Source organism: Centropristis striata, chromosome 12, assembly GCF_030273125.1.
Source record: "Centropristis striata isolate RG_2023a ecotype Rhode Island chromosome 12, C.striata_1.0, whole genome shotgun sequence".
Taxonomy (NCBI): domain Eukaryota; kingdom Metazoa; phylum Chordata; class Actinopteri; order Perciformes; family Serranidae; genus Centropristis; species Centropristis striata.
In genome coordinates this window covers 17,362,405-17,373,521 of record NC_081528.1, presented here as the reverse complement: position 1 = coordinate 17,373,521, position 11,117 = coordinate 17,362,405, and the positions used below count along the sequence as shown (strand labels likewise).

General features: G+C 32.2%; 1 protein-coding gene across 1 annotated transcript; it reads right to left on the bottom strand.

Annotated features, from left to right (window-relative positions):
• Window positions 1-313: 313 nt before the first annotated feature.
• LOC131981390 (uncharacterized) lies at window positions 314-9,269 on the bottom strand. The gene is made up of 7 exons (XM_059345663.1): window positions 9,243-9,269; window positions 9,116-9,158; window positions 2,816-2,869; window positions 2,073-2,285; window positions 668-781; window positions 535-572; window positions 314-448 (listed from the first exon to the last, which is right to left on the bottom strand). The coding sequence occupies exons 1-7, from the start codon at window positions 9,267-9,269 to the stop codon at window positions 314-316; spliced, it is 624 nt and encodes a 207-aa protein (XP_059201646.1).
• Between the last annotated feature and the right edge of the window lie 1,848 nt (window positions 9,270-11,117).

Sequence of the window (11,117 nt, the reverse complement as noted above, 5' to 3'; positions counted from 1 at the left end):
AGTTTTTAAGGCAGATATATATTTACATGTTTGGGGGTATTTTTATGACCATGTGACAGGAAATGAAGAAGGTAGACATAATGCTCCAAACAGACTTGAGCTCAGGCAACTCCTGCTATGTTAATCTGAGCACTTGCATTAAAATATACAATCTAACTACTTTTAAACAACTGGACAACACTTAATCCTAACATCAGAATACTATAATAGGCGCAGTACCAACTACTAACCACAGACTGTTTCACAAACTCTTTAGACTAACATTAACTTGATCATACAGTATCAACTGATGGTAAACAGACCTGTTGACTCACTAATCCAACCCAAAAGCTTTGACAGCAGCGTAGATCCTCTGTTTCTCTGCTGCGTTTTTCTCCTTCATTGCATCACATCCAGTTTTCATCACGGTGAAGACAACAGCAGAATAAAACTGTGCGTCCTCATCTCTCTGAAAATATAAATTATATGACAAAGTTAAACCACCATGAGAACGATTATAACAAAGTCAATCTGACTGTGACTTTATTTCTTTACCTGCTGACCACTCCTGTGTTTGTGCATGGCAACAGCAGCTGAAATTATGAAATAAAAATATGTAAGAATAATAAAGGATGCAATAGTTTTAATTTAATATTGCTGTATAGAGAACTATGATAACTTCTGTTACCATTGTAACCGTTGTAACAATCAGACTCTTTTATCTTGAGGGCGTAAATGAGGCAGATGATAACAATCAGACTTAAAGCCTGGACAACACACAGCAGGAAAATCAATTCTGAACCTTTATGTAAAGGGAAAAAAAAGCACATTGAGGAAAGGTAAATATGCAATGTCACTTTCTGGTTAAATGATTTTGAATAAAAAATGCAATAGTTGATCCTAATACATTTCATTTGACCTGCAATCTAACATTCATATATACAGATCTTATAATTTACTGAACAAGGAAACAGTTGCCTTTAATGACCACTTTAGCTCCGTTTCCAATTAACCCATTGACGCCGGGAAAGCATTACCGCATATCTACCATTAAGACCGGGAGCGCTGTTGCGTCACTCTACCATTAAGGCCGGGACAGCGGATATGTCATTTTGTAGTATTTGTATTTTTTTCCACCTATTTTCGGTCTCTTGGACAATGAAATGCATCAGAACATGATCAGAATACATGCAGGAGTGTCGCAATGCAACATCGGACTTTCCCAGAACTTTGAAATCATGACGGAAGACGACTATAGCGGAGGAGCTCAGCAGTAAGTGATGGAAGAGATGAAAACAGCGCCGGTGATTTATTTGCTGATCCGGACTTTGAACCCTCGGAACCAATGACCGGCATTTATGGATGAGGAATATGTTTTTAGACGACATATTTTCACCGAGGAACAGAGAGATTTGTGGCCATAATGTGGATTGTGGAGATAATATTATTAATAATATATTCATATTAATAATAATAATAATAATAGGCTGATTGATTGTGATGATGATATAAGAAATCATGACTGTTTATGTCTTATATTACTTTATGCGTCATTGAGTACCCTGAAAAGTGCAATATATAACATGTATTATTATTATGATAATTTTTTTTATTATTACAGTAGGCTAATGAGAACTATGTCTATTTCTTCCAATGGTCATATCATGTTTGCATCTTGCTAATGGGCATGTATTAGTATTATGCATAGGATTTTTTATTCAGTCAAATGTAACATTTGCTGAGTTTGTTGATTTTTTAAAAAACTTTATTGAAGGTTTGGACAAATAAACTCAACTTCGTATGAAAGCCACGGGTATCAGCTCTCAAATACTTTTTGAATTTCATTTTTATGAAATACAGAGGCTGAAAAATCTATTATTTAGTAGGTGTTGAATTTCCAGAAAAACTTCAGGTTTTAGGGGGTCATTTGAAAATCGCCCATAGGTTTTCCAGCCATTTTTTCCCAGGCGCTTTAGGCCTTAATGGGTTAATATCTGTCCACATGTGGCCACAGCGCAGTAGTAAGTCAGAGGAGCTGACGTTCTTAGAGAAGTAGTAAACACATTTCTTCTGAGTGTCAGATTTCTTCTTACATTCATTGCTTGTTCTTCCATCAGTGTAGATGATGTTTGGATGAGATTCTTTTGTCCCAGCTCTGAACCAGAACACGCTGTGATCTCCTGGACACGTCTTTGTCTCAGAGTCAGAGAGGACTGAACACTGCAGAGTCATCGGGGCTCCTGCTCGGACCGGATCAGACGCTGGCGGCTGAACAACAGTGTAGTTTGACGTCTTCTGAGTCTTCCCTGTGTCATAAAAAATTGGTAAAAGTTTTGGATCTTTACACAGATTTTAAAAGCTTAAGAAGCACTGCAGAACAATTTATCTCAAATAAAAATCTGCCACGTATATACTCATTAACTTTTGTGTGACGTGGGACTGCTATATTAAGTTTGGGCAGCCAAAACCCTTTAAAGTAAGTAACTAACTAAAAATAACTACTTCTGTACAGAAATATTGGACAAAATTACATCTGTGATTTTGATCTAAATGCTTCTGTATCACACAAATATTCATTTAATCCGTGGGTCATTTTGATCAGAGGAGAACAGTCTGTGTATTTGTGTTCGTCCATACAGTAAGACTGTTTAGTCAGTGGCTTCAGAGCAAAAAAAAAAACCAAACTTTTTTTAATCTATATTTTTAACTTCGACTTTATTCATTGAATGCTTTTTATTTGTTTTTAATAAGTTCAATTGTATGTCCGTTCAATGTGAGGCACTCTGTTTGCAACAGTGAAGCTTTCCCCTGCTCAAATTTTTATCAGGAGAAACACATGTAAAGGTTGCAGGTTCACCAAGCTGAACTGTGGTTACTGGAATCAGCGTATCTAGATGCACAAGACAAACAGCAAATAATCAGTGTAGTAAAGATGTTAAAAACCCTTCCAATGTTCACATAAGGCACCACACATATAGACTACATGCAGATACAGATACCTTAGAAAACAGTCGTTATTAGGGCCACGGGGCAATCGCACCGAGCACTGGTCCCATACAGCAATAGCTAGGGACCCCGAGCACTATTGTTATACTGCGGATTTTTTCTTCTTCCTCTTCTGGACGCAATTTCGTCCCGCTACTAGTCCTACAACTTGAAGAGTTGCAGGACAAATTATATATCAAAACGTGCTGTTTAATCGGGATCGGTGTGCTATTACTTTTCTCTACAGAATACGAATTTTTCGCGACGTAAGTTTGATCTGATTGCCTTTGATCTTTGATGTGATTACAGTTACAGATACACACACACTCCTCACATATGCATACACATGCTTCGAACACATGCACGCACACATGCGCGCACACACACACACACACACACAGGTAACTTTATGTGCTTTTAATTACACACACACACACACACACACACACACAAACACACTTTTTTAAGTTAAAGGGCATAGTTCTCTGAAGAATCTCATCATAGTTTACACACACTGGCAGTAGCCCCCGTGGCCCTTTCAGAATTTCCCCAGAGGAAATTTTGTAGTTATGTTTGATGTTTGTTCGTGACTAGTTTAGTTTTAATGTTATTTAATGTGTTAAAGTTCTTATTTCTTATTGTTTTATTTATTTATTTATTTATTTACTTATTTTGGTTGGTTTTGTGATTATATTGTTGTTGTTCTTTTTCTTTTCTTTTTTTTTTACTGTGTTTGTCAATTGGTGATTTATGTTGTGCTTTGTTTAAATTAATAAAAAAAATTAGGTGTATTTTGCTTAAAATAGCAAAATTATCTAACAATGAAACAAAAATTGGCTTGTCAAGACTTTCCAAAACAAGTGACAAAATATCTAATATCCGTCTCATTTTTTTCCTGAAGCATTTTTAGATATTTCTAGATCTTATCCTGGATCTCTAGATTTTTTTTCTAGGTCATCTTCTAGATTTTGCTAGATCCTTTTAGAGAGCTTTTCTAGATTGTAGATCGATTATTTTTTAGATTTTTCTTGATCCTTCTCTAGATTTTTCTACATCTTTTTCTAGATTTTCTAGATTATTTTTCTAGAATCTAGAAATGCTTTAGAAAAATCTAGAGAAGGATCAAGAAAAATCTAGAAACATCTAGAAAAGATTTCAAAAAATTAAAAGGATCTAGAAAAATCTAGAAAATGATCTAGAAATGCTCTGGTAAAAACTAGAAAAAAATCCAGAAAAAGATTTTAAAAAATCTAGAATATGATCTATATCAAATAGCTAGAAAATCCAGAAAAAGATATAGAAATATCTAGAAATGCTTTAGAAAAATCTAGAGAAGGATTAATAAAAATCTAGAAAATAATCTAGAAAATAATCAAGAAAAATCTAGAAAAGCTCTAGATCTCTAGGTTTTTTTCAATATCACTTTCTAGAGTTTTCTAGATCCTTCTCTAAATTTTTCTAAAGCTTTTCTAGGAAACAAATAGAAAAATCTAGACTTTTTTTCAATTTGTTTCCTCGTTTTTCCTAGAGCTTTTCTAGATTTTTCTTGATTATTTTCTAGATTTTTCTTGATCCTTCTCTAGATTTTTCGAAAGCATTTCTACATATTTCTAGATCTTTCTCTGGATTTTCTAGATTTTTTGTCTAGAATCTAGAAATGCTTTAGAAAAATCTAGAAAAAGATTAAGAAAAATCTAGAAAATAATCTAGAAATATCTAGAAAGATTTCAAAAAATTAAAATGATCTAGAAAAAACTAGAAAATTATCTAGAAATGCTCTTGTAAAAACTAGGAAAAAATCCAGAAAAATATTTTTTTTAAATCTAGAATATGATCTAGTAAACATATCTAGAAAATCCAGAAAAATATCTAGAAATATGTAGAAATGCTTTCGAAAAATCTAGAGAAGGATTAAGAAAAATCTAGAAAATAATCAAGAAAAATCTAGAAAAGATCTAGATCTCTAGATTTTTTTCAATATCACCTTCTAGGTTGTTCTAGATCCTTCTCTAAATTTTTCTAAAGCTTTTCTAGATAGTTCAAGACTTTTTTTCAATTTGTTTCCTAGTTTTTGCTAGAGCTTTTCTAGATTTTTCTTGATTATTTTCTAGATTTTTCTTGATCCTTCTCTAGATTTTTTCAAAGCATTTCTAGATCTTTTTCTGGATTTTCTAGATTTTTTTTTCTAGAATCTAGAAATGCTTTAGAAAAATCTAAAGATTAAGAAAAATCTAGAAAATAATCTAGAAATATCTAGAAAGATTTCGAAAAATTGAAAGGATCTAGAAAAAACTAGAAAATGATCTAGACATGCTCTTGTAAAAACTAGGAAAAAATCCAGAAAAAGATTTTTTTTAAATCTAGAATATGATATAGAAAACAAATATCTAGAAAATCCATAAAAAGATCTAGAAAAAAATCTAGAATATGATCTATATCAAATATCTAGAAAATCCAGAAAAAGATCTAGAAATATCTAGAAATGCTTTAGAAAAATCTACAGAAGGATTAATAAAAATCTAGAAAATAATCTAGAAAATAATCAAGAAAAATCTAGAAAAGCTCTAGATCTCTAGGTTTTTTTCAATATCACTTTCTAGAGTTTTCTAGATCCTTCTCTAAATTTTTCTAAAGCTTTTCTACGAAACAAACTGAAAAATCTAGACTTTTTTTCAATTTGTTTCCTAGTTTTTCCTAGAGCTTTTCTAGATTTTTCTTGATCCTTCTCTAGATTTTTTAAAAGCATTTCCAGAAATTTCTAGATCTTTTTCTGGATTTTCTAGATTTTTTTTCTAGAATCTAGAAATGCTTTAGAAAAATCTAGAAAAAGATTAAGAAAAATCTAGAAAAAGATTAAGAAAAATCTAGAAAATAATCTAGAAATATCTAGAAAGATTTCGAAAAATTAAAAGGATCTAGAAAAAAACTAGAAAATTATCTAGAAATGCTCTTGTAAAAACTAGGAAAAAAATCCAGAAAAAAATAATTTTAAAAAAATCTAGAATATGATCTAGAAAACAAATATCTAGAAAATCCAGAAAAAGATCTAGAAATATCTAGAAATGCTTTTGAAAACTCCAGAGAAGGATTAAGAAAAATCTAGAAAAGATTTCGAAAAATTAAAAGGATCTAGAAAAATCTAGAAAATGATCTAGAAATGCTCTTGTAAAAACGAGGGAAAAAATCCAGAAAAAGATTTTTTTAAATCTAGAATATGATCTAGAAAACAAATATCTAGAAAATCCAGAAAAAGATCTAGAAATATGTAGAAATGCTTTCGAAAAATCTAGAAAAGGATTAAGAAAATTCTAGAAAATAATCAAGAAAAATCGAGAAAAGATCTAGATCTCTAGATTTTTTTCAATATCACCTTCTAGGTTGTTCTAGATCCTTCTCTAAATTTTTCTAAAGCTTTTCTAGATAGTTCAAGACTTTTTTCCATTTGTTTCCTAGTTTTTGCTAGAGCTTTTCTAGATTTTTCTTGATTATTTTCTAGATTTTTCTTGATCCTTCTCTAGATTTTTTCAAAGCATTTCTAGATCTTTTTCTGGATTTTCTAGATTTTTTTTCTAGAATCTAGAAATGCTTTAGAAAAATCTAAAGATTAAGAAAAATCTAGAAAATAATCTAGAAATATCTAGAAAGATTTCGAAAAATTAATAGGATCTAGAAAAAACTAGAAAATGATCTAGACATGCTCTTGTAAAAACTAGGAAAAAATCCAGAAAAAGATTTTTTTAAATCTAGAATATGATCTAGAAAACAAATATCTAGAAAATCCACAAAAAGATCTAGAAAAAAATCTAGAATATGATCTATATCAAATATCTAGAAAATCCATAAAAAGATCTAGAAATATCAAGAAGTGCTTTAGAAAAATCTAGAAAAGGATTAATAAAAATCTAGAAAATAATCTAGAAAATAATCAAGAAAAATCTAGAAAAGCTCTAGATCTCTAGGTTTTTTTCAATATCACTTTCTAGAGTTTTCTAGATCCTTCTCTAAATTTTTCTAAAGCCTTTCTAGGAAACAAATTGAAAAATCTAGACTTTTTTTCAATTTGTTTCCTAGTTTTTCCTAGGGCTTTTCTAGATTTTTCTTGTTCCTTCTCTAGATTTTTTGAAAGCATTTCTAGAAATTTCTAGATCTTTTTCTAGATTTTTTTTCTAGAATCTAGAAATGCTTTAGAAAAATCTAGAAAAAGATTAAGAAAAATCTAGGAAATAATCTAGAAATATCTAGAAAGATTTCGAAAAATTAAAAGGATCTAGAAAAAACTAGAAAATTATCTAGAAATGCTCTTGTAAAAACTAGGAAAAAAATCTAGAAAAAATAATTTAAAAAAAATCTAGAATATGATCTAGAAAACAAATATCTAGAAAATCCAGAAAAAGATCTAGAAATATCTAGAAATGCTTTCGAAAACTCCAGAGAAGGATTAAGAAAAATCTAGAAAAGATTTCGAAAAATTAAAAGGATCTAGAAAAATCTAGAAAATGATCTAGAAATGCTTTTGTAAAAACGAGGGGAAAAATCCAGAAAAAGATTTTTTTTAAATCTAGAATATTATCTAGAAAACAAATATCTAGAAAATCCAGAAAAAGATCTAGAAATATGTAGAAATGCTTTCGAAAAATCTAGAAAAGGATTAAGAAAATTCTAGAAAATAGTCAAGAAAAATCTAGAAAAGATCTAGATCTCTAGATTTTTTTCAATATCACCTTCTAGGTTGTTCTAGATCCTTCTCTAAATTTTTCTAAAGCTTTTCTAGATAGTTCAAGACTTTTTTTCCATTTGTTTCCTAGTTTTTGCTAGAGCTTTTCTAGATTTTTCTTGATTATTTTCTAGATTTTTCTTGATCCTTCTCTAGATTTTTTCAAAGCATTTCTAGATCTTTTTCTGGATTTTCTAGATTTTTTTTTCTAGAATCTAGAAATGCTTTAGAAAAATCTAAAGATTAAGAAAAATCTAGAAAATAATCTAGAAATATCTAGAAAGATTTCGAAAAATTAATAGGATCTAGAAAAAACTAGAAAATGATCTAGACATGCTCTTGTAAAAACTAGGAAAAAATCCAGAAAAAGATTTTTTTAAATCTAGAATATGATCTAGAAAACAAATATCTAGAAAATCCACAAAAAGATCTAGAAAAAAATCTAGAATATGATCTATATCAAATATCTAGAAAATTCATAAAAAGATCTAGAAATATCAAGAAGTGCTTTAGAAAAATCTAGAAAAGGATTAATAAAAATCTAGAAAATAATCAAGAAAAATCTAGAAAAGCTCTAGATCTCTAGGTTTTTTTCAATATCACTTTCTAGAGTTTTCTAGATCCTTCTCTAAATTTTTCTAAAGCCTTTCTAGGAACAAATTGAAAAATCTAGACTTTTTCAATTTGTTTCCTAGTTTTTCCTAGGGCTTTTCTAGATTTTTCTTGTTCCTTCTCTAGATTTTTTGAAAGCATTTCTAGAAATTTCTAGATCTTTTTCTGGATTTTCTAGATTTTTTTTCTAGAATCTAGAAATGCTTTAGAAAAATCTAGAAAAAGATTAAGAAAAATCTAGAAAATAATCTAGAAATATCTAGAAAGATTTCGAAAAATTAAAAGGATCTAGAAAAAACTAGAAAATTATCTAGAAATGCTCTTGTAAAAACTAGGAAAAAAATCCAGAAAAATAATTTAAAAAAAATCTAGAATATGATCTAGAAAACAAATATCTAGAAAATCCAGAAAAAGATCTAGAAATATCTAGAAATGCTTTCGAAAAATCTAGAAAAGGATTAAGAAAATTCTAGAAAATAGTCAAGAAAAATCTAGAAAAGATCTAGATCTCTAGATTTTTTTCAATATCACCTTCTAGGTTGTTCTAGATCCTTCTCTAATTTTTTCTAAAGCTTTTCTAGATAGTTCAAGACTTTTTTTTCAATTTGTTTCATAGTTTTTCCTAAAGCTTTTCTAGATTTTTCTTGATTATTTTCTAGATTTTTCTTGATCCTTCTCTATGTAGATGCACAAGACAAACAGCAAATAATTTGTGTAGTTCAGATGTTAAAAATAACCCTTACCAGTTCACATGAAGCACCACACATTTAGATTGCATGCAGATACAGATACATTAGAAAACAGTTGTTATTACAAATCACTTACATCCCTGATGAAGGAGAAGCAGTGTCACCCACAATACAATCGTCTTTCACTGTCAGGTTGTTTAGCTTTAGGCACAAAAAGTGTTAGATGGATGTGCTGTGGTTTGGCTGATCAACATCACTTGCACCTGCTGAAACCACCGATAATGACCCATACGAGCTTTTGGTCAAAATGACCCATATTAGGAGCACTCGAAAAAAAAAAAAAAAACACGAAAACAATTTCATAGGATTTAGGCTACAAAACCACTGATCTAGGTTTATGTCAAAACATTTCCTAGGAAGGCTATATAGGAGACAGTGTAAACAGTAAGTAAATGCTGGAAGTAAAGTAGTTACGAGGTTGACATGACTACTTGAAGTAGTGCTGATAGAATATAAATACAGGAGTGCCATTAGATTATGGCTTGCACTTTGGTGTGCTTTGGGCACAAAAAGTTTGAAACCACTGAAATAGACCAATTATTAGTATACAAACGTTGACAATGTAAAACAATGGACAGTATTATATCATTTAGTTCTGATAAAATATAATATTCTGTAGGGGGCACTCACTCACTAACATCACTAACATGGTGGCTATTGTAGCTTGTGGTACCTAGTGTTTCTTTTTTTTCTGAATCAAATTACTGCTGCTGTGAGAAATACTGTTTGCAAAAAAAAGTGGTTGCACAAGAATGAGACCAGACCAGCATAAGACCAGTGTGGCAGGAAATGGCTTTTTAAATATTAACCAATCAGGTGCATTTGATGGTTTGACCTATCAGGATCATCTTTGCTTCCTCACTCACTGAAGTAACAACACCTTTCCGAATCAAACACTAGTCTCAAGATGATCCTGCTGTGTGTTGCATTGCTTGTTCTTCATCAGTGGGGTAAGTGTGCTTTCTAATCATAACTGAACATTTTCTCTGCATGCAAACTAGGTGTGTGATAGTTTGTGTGATCATTGTTTTGCATCCTGATTATAATTTTCTTCACAATAACTGCCATTTATTTATTCATGTATGTCTACATTCATTTCAGATGCTCTGGTTCCAGTGATCACAGGTAAACTTGGTGAACCTGTGACCTTCACATGTGTTTTGCCTGACGCTGCGATCAGTCGCTGAGATGTTCACTGGTACAAGCAGAGTGCCGGGGAGACTCTGAAATCAGTTGTGACACTGCAGAGAAACGTACAGCATGTCTACGGACCAGGGTATTCAGCTTCAAGATTGGATTTAATAGTTAATAAAACTAATAGCAATCTATGGCGTCATATTTGAGTCAAAAGTCGCGCGAGCGATAACGCATCCGCACGCGCATTTATTTTGTGTCACGCGCGCAGGTTTCAACTGCCGCGCGCACTCCTTTGATCTTCGTGCACATATTCAGCAACTGAGTGAAGCAGATTCTCCCCCGTGCTCGCTCGTGGTGGAGCTCTGCTCGCGCGGAGCGAGGACTTTTTACACATTGGGGCGGGGGCAAGGCTGACCCCAGGCCTTTTATGATTTATGATATGAAAGTGTTAGATCCATGGGTTTGCCGTGACACCGAGCAGAGACCTGCAGTCCAGCGGTGCAGGCTGTCTCTCTGAAGTAGAGGATGGTGGTCGTCTTAATTTATGTCAGTCTTCTCAGACAGCCGACTTTCTGATCAGAGACTGGAGCGGTGGTCCGGAGAGAGGAGGATGTGGAGCCGGAGCTCGCCTGGGGGGCGGAGCGGGTCGACAGCACCTGGTGTCGGTGTGTCCTGAGTCTATCTGCTGTCAGGAGGCTGACCTGGACCATACCATGCGTGGTGAAGCATGTGTAACAAATGTTCGCACATTTGGAGTACTGTGCCGGGAAGTCCTGTCAACATCAGGTAACTAGGTCAAGCTAACCAACGTCAGTAATCGCCGGTGGTTTAACGTAAAATATAATAAATAAACGCTATAGTGAGACAGGAATATGATGGAGAAGATGCGAACAATGTTTCCATTTTCAATAGCTATCAGACGAAAACGTTTTAGTTTATGT

Excerpts from the sequence above, each read along its gene's own strand:
- LOC131981390 (XM_059345663.1), bottom strand. The coding sequence starts at position 9,269 with ATGGGTCATTATCGGTGGTTTCAGCAG. Across the intron at positions 573-667 it reads TTGTTACAACGGTTACAATG|CTGCTGTTGCCATGCACAAA; the intron begins GTAACAGAAGTT and ends TCATAATTTCAG. Across the intron at positions 449-534 it reads AACACAGGAGTGGTCAGCAG|AGAGATGAGGACGCACAGTT; the intron begins GTAAAGAAATAA and ends TTATATTTTCAG.